The sequence below is a fragment of the Microchirus variegatus genome, assembly GCF_963457635.1.
Source record: "Microchirus variegatus genome assembly, chromosome: 9".
Classification (NCBI taxonomy): Eukaryota; Metazoa; Chordata; class Actinopteri; order Pleuronectiformes; family Soleidae; genus Microchirus; species Microchirus variegatus.
The window spans coordinates 12,595,264-12,613,102 of record NC_139810.1 but is presented as its reverse complement, the minus strand read 5'-3'; the positions used below and the strand labels follow the sequence as shown (position 1 = coordinate 12,613,102).

At 39.6% G+C, this 17,839-nt stretch overlaps 1 protein-coding gene across 1 annotated transcript in view; it reads left to right on the top strand.

The window, feature by feature from the left end:
• Nucleotides 1–17,839, top strand: part of LOC310931940 (copine-9-like) — a gene marked incomplete at both ends in the record, with an annotated part of 81,512 nt that overhangs the window by 16,022 nt on the left and 47,651 nt on the right. Inside the window, 3 exons of the mRNA XM_083895186.1 lie at nt 10,039–10,085; nt 14,941–15,044; nt 16,884–16,923. Coding sequence (XP_083751312.1) covers nt 10,039–10,085; nt 14,941–15,044; nt 16,884–16,923 — 191 coding nt within the window. The remainder of the gene's footprint in view (nt 1–10,038; nt 10,086–14,940; nt 15,045–16,883; nt 16,924–17,839) is intronic.

Here is a 17,839-nt window from a genome sequence, read left to right as displayed (position 1 = left end):
CCACATGATGATGGTGCAATTCCCAATGTAGTCATGTCACCTTAGAGCCATCTTATGTGTGAAAAACATCTTCACATCCATCAGTCCTTTTCACGTCAATGTTTTCTTACATGTGTTACATTTTAATTTTGAGTTAGACTAAAAGCACATCTACGTGCTTGTGATACGATACAAATAAATGGTTAAAGGTGCATTATGTAATAAATCTAAAGCAACTGGCCATAAAATCCTCCAAATAGACTCAGGAATAATGTTCATGTAACAAACTGAACTCACCAACAACAACAGTACAGCCAAAATATTTGTATTACACAAAATATTTTGCAGACTGCAAATCGTGTTTATGTTTTGAAATCATGTTTTGGCATGTGGCTCCACCTACCGCCGCCTACCAATCATTGCAGTCAGTAGAGTCTCAGCTGCCGAGCAACCACGGGTTGCCAGTTATGTCAGAAAACAAAACCCAAAAGACCTCTGTATTTTGAATTTGAATGTAGTAACCATTTTTGGCCACATTCTTACATGTGGCACCTTTAAGTCTACAAGGTTTTCTTCTGTGAATTCAATCAGGAAGTATGATTATATTGAATTTCCACCAAGAACAACTTGCTGGCTGCAAAAGGAAGACCACGTTCACCTCTGAATGGAAATCTTTGGGAAAATGACCATATTTCTTACTTGATTTGTAACGTCGGTAAACCTTTTACTGAGGAATTGTGGAGGAGATCACTATAGTTGTTGGTCCTCTTCTATTAAATGTCAGGAAAAAACATGATAAAGAATACCAGTGTGATTGACAGCTGACATCGTCCAATAGTAGGAGAATAGGTTGCAGTTGACACCTTTTGTTCGTTTGAGTTTGAGTTCAGATGCTTATGGGTGGTTATGACTAAGGGGTGTCACAATTCTCCAAATCCTTGATTTTATTTGATTTTCAATTTTTAAGATCAAGATTCCATTCGATTCTCTATCTTTTTTCTCTCTCTTTTAGCACAGATGGGTCTGCCATTTTTCGACTTGTTTAGTTCATTCAGGGCCATGGTTTTATGTCGTGATAACTCATATAAGTCCTTATGGTCAAATTGAAATAATTTATAAACAACATGATTGTAACAACCACTTGTAAACTAACTGTAATAAGAAGAAAAGTCATGCAGCTCTGTGTTGCTCTGAAGGTCCACTTAAGGCCACTAAAGCTGACCTCTGACCTCATCATAAATGGAAGGAAACACATTTGTAGTAAGATGTGACCTGCTTGGCATTTCCAGTAGGTTAAATGCTTAAATCCAGGGTTTTCAACCACTGAATAAGGTCACGTCTGATGCTACTAGTTTTTTCGCTTTTGCTCAAGTTGAATTATTAAGAAGTTTCACAGTTTCGTAGTTACTTCTACGTCCTTATGATACATGAGGAGATGTCCTGGGCTTTACTACATGCTCATATTATTGTTGCTTAAACACTGTGGTTTTCTTGTCGTTATTTTAAGGGCAAAACATTATTCGGCCTTCTCTAAAGTTATCAGCTCCCATTCCTAAGCACAAGCCGAAACAATTCAGGAAGGTGTCTGCCACAACTATCTAATCACAGCAGCCTTGGTGTAGCACTGGCACCAGTCTGTTGTCTACAGAATTTGTCTCTTCATATTTTCGCTGAGCCTGACCGGACTGGGGCAGATGACTGACGCTATTGTGCAGTCCTCCCCAAGGGCAGCTCAATGTAATACCTTTAAATATCCTAACTCTGGGACTCACGGGAAGATTGACAGAGGATGCCCAACTGTTACTTGATACTTGCTTTATGTTCGGCATTGATTGAGATCGTAACACCCCAGTCATGACTGATTACCATTTTGTATTTTTAATTTACCTGTATGCTGTATGTTAACACTAATGAAGACTTATGTCTTTTGTGACTTAAAAATAGTTCTATGTGAGAAAAGTCTGGATTCAATAGTGTCAATTAAGCGCGCGCACACACACACACACACTGATTTGTACAGTTATACTTTTATGGACATTGACTTCCATTCATTTGGACGGCCTAATTAAATGGTTATTGCTAACTTCAACCACAATATACATCTCAGCCCTAAACTTAACCAGTTCATAATAAATTAGGTTATCCCTCATTAGGATCAAGTTATGGTCTCAATGAGGACTACTGGTCCTGACAAGGTCAGTGTTTATGCCAGAAAAGGTCCTAAAGAGGTAACAAAGTACACACACACATACATTTATATACAGTATATATGATTAAAATAAATTGCTCTGAGAAAGGGGAACATTTGACATGTCATTTGCCAGTGCACATACACTCATGTCAGTGATAAAACATACACACATAAACAGATTGTTTTTCTTGTGGCTCAGCAGAATGGCATATTGGACTTGCATTAATATTTGCGGTTGACCAGAGGCACGACTCCAAATGAATGCTAATGTTTTTATCCTGAGTTTATTTGATGTGCAAATGAGCAACAGCAACTACAGTATAAGCGACTAACCATTATTCCGCATCAACTGTGTAGAACAATATGCTGTTTAGAATTGTCAATCGAAAGTTTGATTATTGAGTTTCATCCATAGGTTATTAAAATACTCATGTTGGTGTTGAGTGAGGCAGTCCCTGCAGTTGAGGCAATCCCTGCACCTCTGAAACACTCAATATTGACATGTTTTAAAGCATTTATGTTGCATGTCTACATCTCTTTCAGAGGCTTTTTTTATTGATACATGCAGCACCATAAAGCACCTGTATGCAGGGATTTTGTTCTCTCTCTGAGCTGCTTTGTGATTGGTCAGAGTCTCATTTAAACCTCTCAACTTCCCTGTCATCTGATTGGTCAAGCTGAAGAAGTGTTGATCTCTCCGTTTGCTTGAGTTGCATTATGCTGAAAGTTTACAATGGAATTATTGATTAATAATAATCCCCCCCAAACAAATTGCCCACTGTACCTTAAGTGTAACATGGTGCTCTAGGCTTTTAAAGCATGACATGATTTAGGCTGTGAAGTCTGATTGTTCACAGCACAGAAAACTGGATTCTGTATGGGCTCCCTGCATGGGCTCCCAGCTGGGCAGCTTTGTCAAAGTAGCTCTAAAGAGGTTTACTGATCTCCAAAGGTGCTCTCTCGCCTCATCCCTTCCTTGGCAGCAGATCAATACATTAGGAGGGATGTGTGACCACCATGCCTCACCTAAATTGCTGTGTGACAGGTGTATCTCTGGGGGATTTGTGACAGCCAAGCCCTTTAATACCTAGCTCTTCTCTGCCACATGTGTAGATGTGCTTTTTTTTTTTTTTAACTCAAATCTGCCACAGGCCCCACAGGGCCATACTGGGATTTTCACACTGCACCTATTTTCCAAACAATCGATTATCCATTTAATGTCCTTTTTCCACACAGACCCCACATCAATCCCCTTTTTTGTCCATTATTATTTCCCATACTTATACCGTCCACATCCCCTTTTTACCACTCGTCCGCTTCTCAGTTTCACCTCACAATGAGCAGCTTGTGTCCTCAGTCTGTAACTAAGCCTGTGGCATCCTGTCCATGCCTGCCGACTCTCTGATTATATTTTTCCTGCAGTGCAAATCCAGGACGTAGGCAACAAGAAATCCCCAGTCAACAAAGCCCTCACACAGGTGACTCTTCCTGTCAGCTCACTTGTCTTACTTGCATGAGTCCAAAAGTACATTCTCCCATTTTTCAGTAACATTCTAAGCTGATGGGAGAGACGTGCAAAAAAATGGAGGGAATTCAAAGTCTTTTGGTGTACATGTCGGAGAATACATATTCTTTACATTCCATATCTTTATTTGCCTTTGCACCCAATGTATCAATATACAGTGGCCCAAAAACAAAGTCACATACTCTACACATACATTTCACATAGTGTCAACCATACAAGCCTGTGGAGGCAATGTTATAATCTGGGGTTTCTTCAGTTGGTCATAACTAGGTTTAGCAATCTTATGCACCCAAAAAATGAGGTAATCTGACTACCCAGATATTATAAATAGTAGGATGTTTGGGACTATTTCAAGACAGGCTAGGATTTATTGGACTTAAATGGTGAACTGGCACATATTGGTAACCAAAAAGTATCATGACATTAAAGGCCTCATGACATCAAAATCAAGATTTTAGTACTTTATCACACACATGTTGGTTGAAATGTTATCTACATTCTTTTATACAGCATAATATCAAAATAGCATTTTCCCACAAATTCCAATTAGATTTTCGAGGTTGCCATACCCTTGAAACTCCATCTTGGGGATGAACCTGCGTTTCTCTGGTCTTTCCCTCATCAGCAACTCTATGCCGTCACTCAAAATCATTCCAGATATAGGCAACACTAGTGGTGAGAAGTCCTCCACAACAGAGGATATAGGCTGTCTTCTGTGTTTAGCTCCATCTTCATGCTGTGTTTGAGCCGCAGCTGCCATTGGATACTTCAAAGGCCGATTACTATGGTAATCAGGCCCTCCCTTATAGCTTGTTTTAAGCGGAAATATATCAATTTTCATAGGCTACTAGCCCTCTGTGAGCCATGTCATGGAGTACAGTGCCCCACTGAGAATCCTTGGGATGTGCTGGAGAAGATTAAGCACAGTGGTCCATCCTCATTATACATTAAATACAAGATATTGGTGGGAAAATTGATGCAACTGTGGACTTAAATAAATGTTTTTCCATTGCATTTGCTTATGAAAACAATGTATACAGTATGTGTGTCATTATCCAAACTAAAGGAGGTCCAAGACATTTCTGTGTGTGACTGTTTTTGGTCAGGCATCGTGTATGATTAGATTGTTGCAGCTATTAATCAAAGAACATTGTTTGCCTCATTGTTTCTCATAAGTATTCTCCTCTTGGCATACCTTGTTGGTGTGAAAGCAGCTCTTGGTGGTATTTGCTCGCACTGACTTTTTCCCTGTGAATATCCTGAAGGTTGGCTGTAGCTCATGAGTGGGTCGATGTGTAGGCAGCATGCTGATGGTGAGATAGAAGGAAAAAAAAAGCCTGGCTTGGACAGTAGATGTGCTTTTTGAATGTATGAATGGCAAAGCTATAGTGTGTAGTGTTTTGAGTGGTAATCATGACTGCAAAAGTGCTGCAGACATTTACAATGCAACTCCTATTACCACCAGACTTGGCTGAGACCGCTGTGTGGTTTGTAAGTGAGACTAGTTTTAGTGGGATATCGGCTCTGTTTACCCCACAGCTTAATAGATTGCAAGGGCAATGAAACACAAATTGCTTTTCTCCATTTAGACGATCGTATTTCATGGTGGCTGTCATGATGAAAGGTCTAGTTACCAAAAAGCACACTGTCCATCATTGTGTCATTTAGACTTTATGCCTTTTGACTCCACATCTAGAGATTGTCTGGTATGTTTAGAGTTCCTGACCCAGGAATTCCAAGGCAGGCAATGCATACAGTATCTATGATACCAGTTAGACAATATTACCTTGTATAACAATTACTAAAGTTATGTATTCCCTATTGTATGATTGCTGGGTTATTTTGATTTTTACCCAGAAGTAAGTAGATTGTTTTTCCAAGGCTGCAACATAGCACATTGGAATGACAATGCGCCCTCTAAAGAGGTGGCAGAAACTAAACAAGAAAACACTGGTTGGCAGCAAATGTAATGGAAACCTGGTTTCATAGCAGAAGCCAGATCAACAGGCGAGTCATTACGGAAATATATCCAACATCAAGGTCTTCAGTACTTCTGATACCTTGTGTAAAGTCACACAAGGTTATTTTCCTGTGGATAATGTTTTTAATCAAATAACTGCTTCATCCTTGTGCACACACAAACATTTGTATACTTAAAACGGTGTGTGACCATTCAGAGGGAGGTAGAGCAACAACAAATACTGACATGCATTTTGGATGCAACAAAACGTCTCTGCTCTTCTCTGTTTGTTTGGGATTTGCCCTTTTTATGCCACTGCAGTACCTGTCTCCACTGAGCTGCGGATCCAGTGATGAACATCATGTGAATTGAGTTCATTTCCTAATTCCATTCATGTTTATGGTCACCTGGGTACCATTCCCGCAGCCAAACTGTTGGCTGGAGTTTTGGGTGGGAGTAGAGTTTGGACTGACACAAATTGCCTCATAGTGTGGTCTGTTCTAAGTTAACCAGATGGGCCCTTTCTTTTCTCAGTCACTTTCCATGAAGCAGGCAATCAGTCAGCTTCATTGGACATGGCCTAACCCTGATGTAACCTCTGTGTGGATTAGTCTGAGCCTGCTGTCGGGCTGATGTTATTGTGCAACCTTGAGGAAACCACAAGGTCTTGTGAGTTTGATCTCGGATGAAGAGACTATACTTTTTCTCTTGAACATCATTTCAGCTGTTTGGCCAGAAGAAGCACCGAGGCATGACTTTGCAAACATCTTAAATTGTATATTTGTCATACCTTCTTTTCTGTTATTTAATTGGAGGCAAACAAATTGAATAACTTATCTTAAAAAGATGCAGAATTGTATGCTTTCTGCAAGATAAATAATCTGCCATAGAATTTCCTCCAAAGACGCATTGTCCAAGCACTTGTCTGCCTGCTGCCCTTTCTGTTATCTCCCCTCCGTTAATGGCTCATTAGGACAGAAGATGTGGTTTTAATCATCTACCAGTTTAGATAGTCTGAACTTCATTAGAGCTAATGTCCAAACTTCAGAGGCACGCAGGGGCTGATGTGCCCATCTAGACATGCAGAGCAACACTTGGATAATTATCAATGCATCCCATAAGATCTTTTAATGAGCTTTGTTTTGCCTCTGCATGCACATACTGTGTGAGTGTATCGTAGCCTAGCATGACAGTATGAAATCTCTGTGGGTTATAATTGGGCTGCCTCAATGCGACTGTAAATTTATGCAGTCGCACTCAAAGCAAATTTGTACAATTTCTTCTCAGAAGACGAATGTTAATGTTTGGCGAACAAACCGCAGCAGGACTTGATAAACACAAAACCACCAGTAATGAATAGTTAAGGGACACCAGGATGTAACTCAATTCACTTTGTTAACTTTGTGTTTCAAGTGCAATAAAGCTGTGTGGGTGTGTGTTGCAAAGGGAAGCCAAACTTTTAGATAAAAGTTTCACTCAAGCAGTGATGATATAACTGGGATAATTCATGCATGTTCAGGGCTGTTAATGAGATTTTGCATTTATTGCATTTGCCTGCTTTCTGGCTGTATGCAATAGTCCAGACATAGTGTACTTTAGTGGTGGGCTCTGTCTATGGCTGCATTTACATTGCAGGTCTTGATGTCTAAATCCGATATGTTGGCTGATATGTTTTTTGCCGACCTGCTTACATTGTCTTCCAAAAGTGACCCAGAAATTTGCATTAACTGCCGAGAACCAAATTTAAAGAGGTGTTATTATGTAAAGTGATTAAGCACTTTAGAAATCCACGAGCCAAAGGTTTAGGCAAAACTTTACATCTGGCATCAAAGTGTGTTTTCTGTGATTGCAATAGTATAGCGCCTGACCACTTATAAGTTCAGGTGTAAATACACCCAAGACGGATTGTTATACAATTTGCCAAACCAGTTCAGGAGGTGGTCATAGACACATTGAACTGAAGCATAAATGCAATGAGTCTTCCCTACATCCACATTAACTATGTAAGCGGAAGCATTTTGTTCTCACTGAGCACAGCTAACACGAAAACGGCAACAAAACTGTGCAGTCTCCTTCTTCCCCGTCCATACAATAGCACAACTTAACATGCAGCTAACACTGTTGTTGTTGTTGATATGACGACATGACTGGCTGTAGTCTGCTGCTGGAAATCTTTGTAGAATAAGACTACAGCCAGTCAGATCTTGTGGACACTGCAGACACTTGTTAACACCATGTGTAAAAGCAGTGTAGTGGTGGGCGGTATACTGGTTCATACTGAACATTGGACCTTATTTTTTTAATGATACACATTTTTCATAAACCACAAATCCAGTATGTGAAAACATGGCACAGCAAAACACTGTTGGAAGTAGTAACTGTGGTAGTAATTGAATGAATGATCAATTTATTGTACAACCTTAGCAGAAAAAATGTCTGATATTACCAAAAATGTATACAGTTACACACAGTCAGCTGTGCCGCTCCCTCTGGTCAAGCAATGGATGTGTTGGGCTCTTGAAGCAACACCATTATCACCAACATTAAAATACATTGGTGTAAATAGTCTGAGCAAAGTCAGCTACGGACCTTTCACAGGAGGCAGATTTACTACCAATAAGATCATTTGCTCATCATTTGTCATCCTCCTCTTCCTACTTCAGACACTGGTGTAGTGGAATTAGATTAGATTAGGTAAATTAGGTGACTAATTATTATTATTTGATTCTAAAATAAAATTGTTCAGGTTCATTGTTGTTAATGCAGTAAATAGGCCCCTATTCTTTCACAATAGAACCTGCATGTTTCAAATTCTAAGCAGAGGTGGCTGATGTCTGGAATTGTTTTTCAGATCCGGCAGGCACATAATAATAATAATAATATTGTATGCTACCAGCAAATGGGAGTTCTGATCACCACGGCTGCTAAAGGGCTTTGTCACTTTAACATTAGCATGTGTCAGGCTTGGGCACAGCATGACTGATTTTGTTGTTTCTTAGACCCACAAATATGTTTCATACAGTCTTTATAATTACACATTATACACAGCAATTCTGCCTCTCTGTTATTATCAATATTGACAGATTAGACAGGAAGAAAATGCATTACCTTGATTAGCCAGTGTTGTCCTGCAGTTGTCGAAATGAGAAAATGACCCAAAGGTATGATATATTGTGACGGTCCTTTTGAGGGTCCATTGTTGGAGCTTGAGCCAATCCCAGCCAACATGGGGTGAAAGGCAGGGACAACTTTGTACAGGTCACCAGTCCATCACAGGGCCAAACATACAGAGATGACACATTCACATCTATGGTCAGTTTACTGTCCAATTAGTCTAATCCCCAATTACACATGGAGAACATGCAACATCTGCACAGAAGAGAAGACCCTACAGCAACATGATAAGGCGTAGATATCCTTTTGTTTTGTTGGTCAAACAGGATCCAAAATGGTGATCTTTGGCGCTGTGAGACAACACTCCCTGAATAATTAACTAGCTGAATAATTGATCCGAAACATCCAAGTCCTATCTTTCATTTCTTTTCTTCTTTTTTTATAGCACTGATTCATAAAAAACAATATCTCAAGGCACTTTACATGGTAAGGTCAAGACCTTACAGTCATCATAGAGAAAATCCAAAGGAACACAATGAACAAGCACTTAGCAACAATGGAGAGAACAAGAGAATATAAAAGGAATTATTTTAAAAGGAATACATGTCTGACAGAACCAGACTGAGAGTGCATACAGCCACCTGCCTCGACCGGCTGGGATAGGAAAGAGGAGAGACAAGAGGGGGAAGGAAAGGGGGTTAGTGAAGGAGAGGTGGTGAAAAGAAGAAAGGAAATGAGAGAAGGAGCTAGAGGAGAGATGGGTACCAGGTATGGTTGTGTAGCAGGTTTATTTCAAGAATCAATAACAAACATGTTACCATCATCCCTATCATCATCTCCATCATCTCATCCAGGGTGTAACACACCTCTTGCCCCCAATGCCACCTGGGATTGGTTCCAGCTCCTCATGTGACCCTGAGGAAATGACAAGCAGTAATGAGTAGCTATATCATGTGTAGTTATGGTGTAGTATTTGCAGTATCTGTGGTGTCGAAGCTCTGGAACCAGGGATATCTGTAAAATATGAAATGAGGGGAAAGAGAAATCAAAGTTATTGCCATGATAACAATTTACTTTGATGTCATAAGAGTCAAACTAAATGATCTTCTTACGACATTCGATAGTTTTTAATTTTCCTATCTGAGCGTTTTAAAGTCTGTCCAGTGCTGCAGGTGGCAACATTTACAATCCATCACACTAATCACTTTTTTCCCCTTCTTTTCATATTGCCCCCCTTTCTGGAATCTTCTCCATCTGTTCCCCGTCCAGTGGTCGTCCTGTATTTGCAAGGTGTGGGAACCAAAGAGTGGAGGGAGGTGAGCAAAACAAACCTTTTGTTTTCCAGTAATAAAATCTAATATTTCACTCAGTCATTGTAAATTTCTTCTTCTTTTTTTTTAACGTGCTATATAAGTATATACTTCAAAGAACATTTTCTTTTACACCAGTGATTTTCAGGAGTGTTATTAAGTCGAAAGTCCAGAGACAAACCTGAACACTGTTCTTTTTTGAAAGTGTCAGCCTCTCCTGTTGCCCACACAAGTATAACCTCTGTCTTAAATTGACTCAGGTAGAAGAAGAAGTAGAACTCCACAACTGACCCCAGCCAAAAAAATTAACAATAGAGGTCAGAGAATAAAACAAGTCTCATTATAGCGGCTTTATTAGACAAAAGGATTTTATATCATGACTCAAAGCTACTAAGAAAAAAAAAACAGGAGACTACTTTTTGGTGCTTTTAAATATGCACCATCTGCTCCTACTGACTTCTTGCGGTCTCACCCTCTGTCATTCCTTTTAACAGCAGGTTAAAATGGCTCTTCATTATGGCCTCTGTGAATTTCTTCCCCTTTTTTCCCATCTCGCAGCCCTATTTTCCCTTATCTACCCTAATTTGCCCATGACGTCCTGTCCTCAGTTGGTGTATTTACCCATTTCCAAATTCAAAGTCAACACTGATGTCTCAGTGAGGACTGCCATTTATTCACTTGCTTCAAGACACCTCACACCTTTTTTATGCCATGTGACAGTGCTTAATCAAAAACACGGCATGAATTGCAGGGCTATCAACGGGGTCAACGTCTCACTGCCAGCTGTACACACAGTATACCAACACAATGAGCAGATCATAAATGTGCTTGAACGGGAACCTTGCATTTTTCATATGTAAATTGTAAGTCAACATTTTCATTTAAAGGAGAATTAATTATTCTCTGAAAACAGAATTTGTTTGCTCATACCACAATATCCTGATGTCCCCCAGCTTATCCATATTCCTGCCAACATGATGGATCTTTTCTTTTTCAGTGGTTTGTGTGAGGTTAGTGCTGTCTATCCTCTTTTCCAGCCATTTATTGTTCCAGTTGAATGAGGCTGTGCACTGAAATTGTTTTTTTCGATAGATGTGATCCTGCACTTTACAATCTCCCGACAATCATCTCTGGTAGCTGGAAGATAACACATGGACTGCTCTGTCTATGGCTGCATTTACATTGCAGGTCTTGATGTCTAAATCCGATATGTTGGCTGATATGTTTTTTGCCGACCTGCTTACATTGTCTTCCAAAAGTGACCCAGAAATTTGCATTAACTGCCGAGAACCAAATTTAAAGAGGTGTTATTATGTAAAGTGATTAAGCACTTTAGAAATCCACGAGCCAAAGGTTTAGGCAAAACTTTACATCTGGCATCAAAGTGTGTTTTCTGTGATTGCAATAGTATAGCGCCTGACCACTTATAAGTTCAGGTGTAAATACACCCAAGACGGATTGTTATACAATTTGCCAAACCAGTTCAGGAGGTGGTCATAGACACATTGAACTGAAGCATAAATGCAATGAGTCTTCCCTACATCCACATTAACTATGTAAGCGGAAGCATTTTGTTCTCACTGAGCACAGCTAACACGAAAACGGCAACAAAACTGTGCAGTCTCCTTCTTCCCCGTCCATACAATAGCACAACTTAACATGCAGCTAACACTGTTGTTGTTGTTGATATGACGACATGACTGGCTGTAGTCTGCTGCTGGAAATCTTTGTAGAATAAGACTACAGCCAGTCAGATCTTGTGGACACTGCAGACACTTGTTAACACCATGTGTAAATGCAAGTGGTGAAGTGCTATCCGATTGCCATCTGATCACATTATTATGCCAGTTGTAAAGGGGTCCTTGAAAGGCATGAAACCTCAATAATGGACCACTGGGTCCATATAATATATGGACCCAGTGGTCCATTATTGCTATAATGGTCCATTATTGCTATAAGCTTGATTCATAATATATTTGAATCAAGCTTGAAACAGTTCTGAGAACATTTGAATCCATATGCTCAAACCTCAAACCTTCACGGTTCATATCTGACTTGTGCCAGATCATTATTTGGTCACTTGCAGTGTAAATGTAGCCGTTATGTGGTTTCATACTTCAGTAACCGACATAAACTCCTGGTCACGTCAGCATTCAAAACTATGAAATGTGGTGGTGACACTGGCTTACTTTAACGGAAGTGGCTGAGACGAGTGCAGCCACCGACAGAGGTGAAACAAATCTGTCAGATTTGAGATTGCCTGTTGGAAATCAGACGAGATATCTATGGATTTTTTTGTCCCTTCTTCAATAAAATGCTTCACCGAATGGAACCATTTACAATCCCAGGAACAAGGTGTCATAGCTAGAGAGAAGAACAAAGAAAATAAAACTATTGTAACCATCTCATGAGTTGGTGAGCATTTTCTGACTCAGAGCCAGATACAGCTCTCAGGATGATTCCCAGGAGTTTGTGTTAGCATATACCTTGGGCTATGACAACAATGTTTGAACACACACACAATCTGGCAAGATGAGAACTACTACTTATCACAGTAGTACAGCAGTTTTCAAATTATCCACACACCCCAAATGCATTTTTTTTTCATTCACAGATACAGTCTTTTTTACTTTTTCTTGCCTCCAATACGGCCTCATTGCCAATAATAAGAAAGTGTGCACCACCCATGCATGACTGAAATTAGAGCTGGGCGCTATGGCCTCAAATCAATATCACAATATATTGAGCAGCTCACCTCGATAACGATAAATGAACGATAAGTTCAAAGACGCTAGATGAGGTCATCGCCTAATTTGGATCTCAGCGGCTCTGTTATTGTTGTAAATTAGACTGTGGCAGCAGGTACAACAAGCTCCTGCTGTGGGGAGGACGTACGTGTACATTTACTGCTCACGTATTAAAAAAAAGAGTTTCCAAACACCACAAAAGTCTCCAATAACAGCAAAAGTCGGGAGATTTGTCACAAGTCGCTTTTGAAAAAAAATCGCTAGGAGGAGTCAAAAAGTCATCAGATTTAGTGACAAAGTCGGCAAGTTGGCAAAACTGCTACCGCACCCGCCGCGGTTGCCGATTCGTCTTTCCTCACCGTCTCTTTCGCTTGTTACAGAGGGCGTGGAGTCACGTGACTACACACGCTGTACACACCCGAGTGTCTTAAAGGGACATGAACATGCCGGTAGCCTGCCAACATAAACACGGCCAAAAACGACTTTTATTTTCTTTCTTTTTTTTAAATTATCGAATATATATCGACACGGACAAAATGACGTAGATTATCGTCGTAAATTACGATAACGCTAAATTCTCGATATATCGCCCAGCCCTAACTGAAATCAATAAAATAGTTTTTTGTGACTTTGAGGGCTTGGAGGAACTAAATGTTATAGCCAGGCTTGTATTCATTGAATGAAATGTCCAAATAATTATTTTCTATTGAGCTATAAATGAAAAATAATAAAATAAAAGGGGCTTTTGTCTGTAATTTCAATCTGTAATTTGTTTAAATTTTTTTTTTTTTTCAAAGCTCCAGGGAGCCACTGCAGAGGGGCTTAAGAGCTGCATGGGGCTCCGGAGCCACGGGTTGCCGAGCCCCGGGCTAACACTATCAAATTACTACTCACACTACTTACATATGCACCAAATGTTGTATTGTTTACTCGTTAAATAAACCATCAGACACAAACAGCTACCGGCTAAAAACTTTCAGATATCCTTACCAATCAGTATCTGCAGTGGCTCTGTATTAAACACCAGTAAGGCTTTTTTATTACCACAAAGGTAATCCATCTGAACTCCATTTACTTTACCCAAACACAATGAAATGCAAATTTCACACAACAGTGGTTGCGTGAGGACAAATCCTCTTTTTGTGAGTCTTTGTGAAGGAACATTTACTTAGGATCAGACCATAAATGCATGGTTCACAGAGAAACCTGCTCAAGGCCAAAATAACAGTTAAATAACAAGGGTTTACTGAGGGAGAGGGAAACAAATAAGTAGGTCGAGAGGTGGTTACTGGTGGTACAAGGCATCTCTAATAGAGACATTTTATCGTCCTTTACACTCAGTATACACCCAAATGTACGGACCATTAGTTGTTTATGACCAAAAACATCTTCCCCAGCAACAAAGCAATCCCGTAGCCTTCACTCACAATGCCTCAGCACCCATTAACCAATCACACCTGAGTGAGATTATAAACCAAAAGACTCCGGCCTTGGAAATAGAAACACCACAAGGAAATATCATGGGATTTTCCCTTTGGGTCGATACAGCAGGTAGGTTGTGCAAGGCCTCAGTAATGGATAGGCTTGGGACACAGCTGATAGCATGGATTATGTGCGCTGGGCACTAAAGACACGAGTCGAGGTATTGAGGCTGTGCCAAGATCAATAGCTCATTACGCCTCGTCGTCAGACAGGCCGCAGAGGCAAGGCTGGCAGTCCACTGGGGGGATTACTGGTGTGATTGTTGGGAGAGATGGAGAGATGGCCTGGCTCTGGAGAGAAGCTAGAGCTGGGACCTCTGTGGGCTGGCAGGGTAGAATGCTGGCTCTATAATGTTGCTTTAATGTTGCCGTCTGATTTCTTTGGGGACTCACAGTTTAGCACATGGCTCAGTGTGATTCAATGTGGTGGTGCATATTTTTATTTTAGTGATCCCAATCAATAAGGTGATGAGGGATTGCTGCTCAATCCCATGAATGTTTATTCACTTCTTCCTCTAATCCATTACTTAATGCTTCGTAGTAAGTATGGATTTTTCAATCTGTGCTCCTATTATCACCAATTATCACTTATTTCTGTTTTTTTTGTGTGGTTTTTTTTTGTTTTTTTTGCAGTTTGGCAGGACAGAAGTCATAGATAACACTCGCAATCCAGATTTTGTCAGGAAGTTTGTCCTGGATTTCTTCTTTGAGGAGAAACAGAACCTAAGGTTTGATGTGTAAGTATTTATTTTTTTGTTAAATTTTTCTGAGTAAACATGAATTTAAATTGAAACTGATACTTCCTGGTGTCCTCACATGGATTTGAATCAAACAAATCCAAGATAGCAATGCCCTTGATTACATTTGAATAAAACCAATCTCTTTACTTTGGGGAAAAGTTAATTGTCCACCATTAGACTAAACAAGCTGGTCTTTTCTTAAATGTCCATGAAAGGAGATTAAAACACTGACTCGTTCCAAAATCCATGTGATTTAAATCAGAATCATTGGTTCAAATACTTTTCCACGTGTTTGTTTCTGAAAAAAATAAATACAAATCTGAAATGGTATGCCAATGATTGTCAGTGTTGCTTACATGGGAAGTGTATTTCAAGAAGTCTGGCATTCTGGTCAATGCAGATATTCAATTTTTTTTACTCAGGATTGGGTAAGTGCATTTAAAGTTTATCATCTGTTCATTAACTATGAGACTAAAGTTGATTTACCTTGATTACAAAATATGTATCTAACAGCACTGCTAAAGATAATCATCGTTTTTATCCATGATATTTGGAGTTACTTCTCTTCTATTGCATGAGGGAATTTCCCAAAATGACAGTCTTACAATTATTGTTCTGCAGATCACTCCACAACAAAAGAAGGCCGATTCATTACTGGGTGCATTACTTTTCATTGTTATGTTTGTCTTTCAACAGCTCCAAAGCTTACTTCGTCATCTCATCTTTGTGATATACCATATTATTTTTATTATTATGTTTAGGAATGTGTACAACAATGCTGTGGCTATTGCTCAAGCTCAGCTTCCCCTAAAATGTCATCAAATATGTACTGTTGTAACTACTATACTATATAGTACTATACTATACTACTATACTATTTATTTTTCAATACTAAACATTCGCTAGAACACGATTAGAGCTAGTTCAGAATGAGCTGTTTATCACGGATGACCAATCATGATCATCGTGATTTTTGTATTCCCCTAGCAGCCTCCGCATAAATCTACTTGAAGATCAGCTTCAACTATTTGTCTATGGAACAAAACAGAATAGTTTTTTTCACTGCACTGAGCTTGACGGTGATTGGAAAAATGCGGCAAAAACATTACTTCCACAGAAGCTCAGCTCAGTGGTCGGGCGTGGAGTCTGGGCTTCTGCATGAAGACTGGAGGAACTGTCTGAAATGCGGAACCCGTTTTTGTTTGACAGCGTTGCAGAAACATACACAACAGCGGAGCCGCTGGTCGTTGTGTGTTATTTGCTTGGCGATATAGACCATTTTCGTTTGTACTTATACACTGTAAATAAAGCTAAATTATAAATTATAGCATTTCAGTTTTACTTTATCGTGTGTCCTCGTTCTAGTTGTTTGTTTGCAGAATTTATGTATAAATAAGTGGACCTGGATTTAGCTTCCACTGTTTCAAAGACCAGCAACTGCCACGCATGTAAGCCATCGCTCAAAGAGCTCCTGGCGAGAAATTGCCGCTACTGGAATGGAAAGTGAGACTAAGTAGACACTTAGATTGACGCATGTCTACATGTCAGAGGTATTCACTGAACAGCTAGGTTAGCCCTGTTAAACATAGGTCCAGGATTATCAGTGAATATGGGGACACTCCATCTAAGATCTCGCTGCATCTTAACTAACTAATAATAATGCAATTATGCAGTTTTTAACTAAAGGTCATTACTGAGGCAAATAAACTTAAAAACTTTTACACTGTTATTCAGTAATGTGTTCCGCCAACATATCCATCAGGGGATCTGTGCATGTTGTGCTGAATTACTTTAGAACAAGTTCTCCCACTGTCCTCATCGCTGTGTTTCTCACAGGTACAATGTGGACTCCAGAAGCTGCAACATTTCCAAATACGTAAGTACATAATGTGGTACTTGAATGACGTTTTTTTTTTACTCAGAAATCTATCACACTATAGTCAGTGTTACTCATATTGTTAAATATCTAGTTTGGAACTTCTATCATCCACTGTGGGCTTCCAAATATTACTAAAATGCTGCAGCCTCTTTCTGAGTAATTACCACAATAATACAGACTCTATGACCCAGCACATGCACACAATGAGTGACAGAAATTGAGCCGTCTGCTTTACTAAACTAAAGAGGATTTCCCTCCAGTACTTTGGTAAGTTGTGTTCAAGATTTAAATATGATTGTTAAAGTTAAAACCACTTCTGAAACTTTTCTAAAGAGTTTTTTTCAGCCATAGTTCTGTTAAAATGAAACTGTCTCACTTTAAGTCTGCCCCACACTAATTGGCCAGATTTCGGTCAAATTATCTGGCCCAATTATCCTGTAGCGTGAGAGGTTAACAGACACAATTTTAAGGTTATCTGATGCATCGGAGTCTTCCCGATTTCAAATAAATAAATATAAAACATATTTACGACTGAACAGTGATTGGAGTGTAAGTAGAACCCTGCAATAACCAACCAGAGCAAGTTGACGGGAAATAGATGTACATACTTTTGTTTATAACCGTAACTTGTACAAGACGCTGAGTCCGTCTTCTCAGCAATGACTTCATCTTCTTCAGTTATTTGCGTTTTCTCACGACAAAACATCACACACACAGTCTAGTGCTTTCTCAGGATTTAAATATTGAAAATCAGTTCCAAAGTTTGTCGTGTCTTTGATCTCACACATTTTTAAAATCAAGTCAGATTTCTTGAGATCTTCTCGTGTGGATCAGTTTTTACTCGCGCTGTGTGCTTCTTCCGCTTCCACTGCCCCTTTGTGCGGGTCACTGCATGTGTGCAGGAATGTCTCCA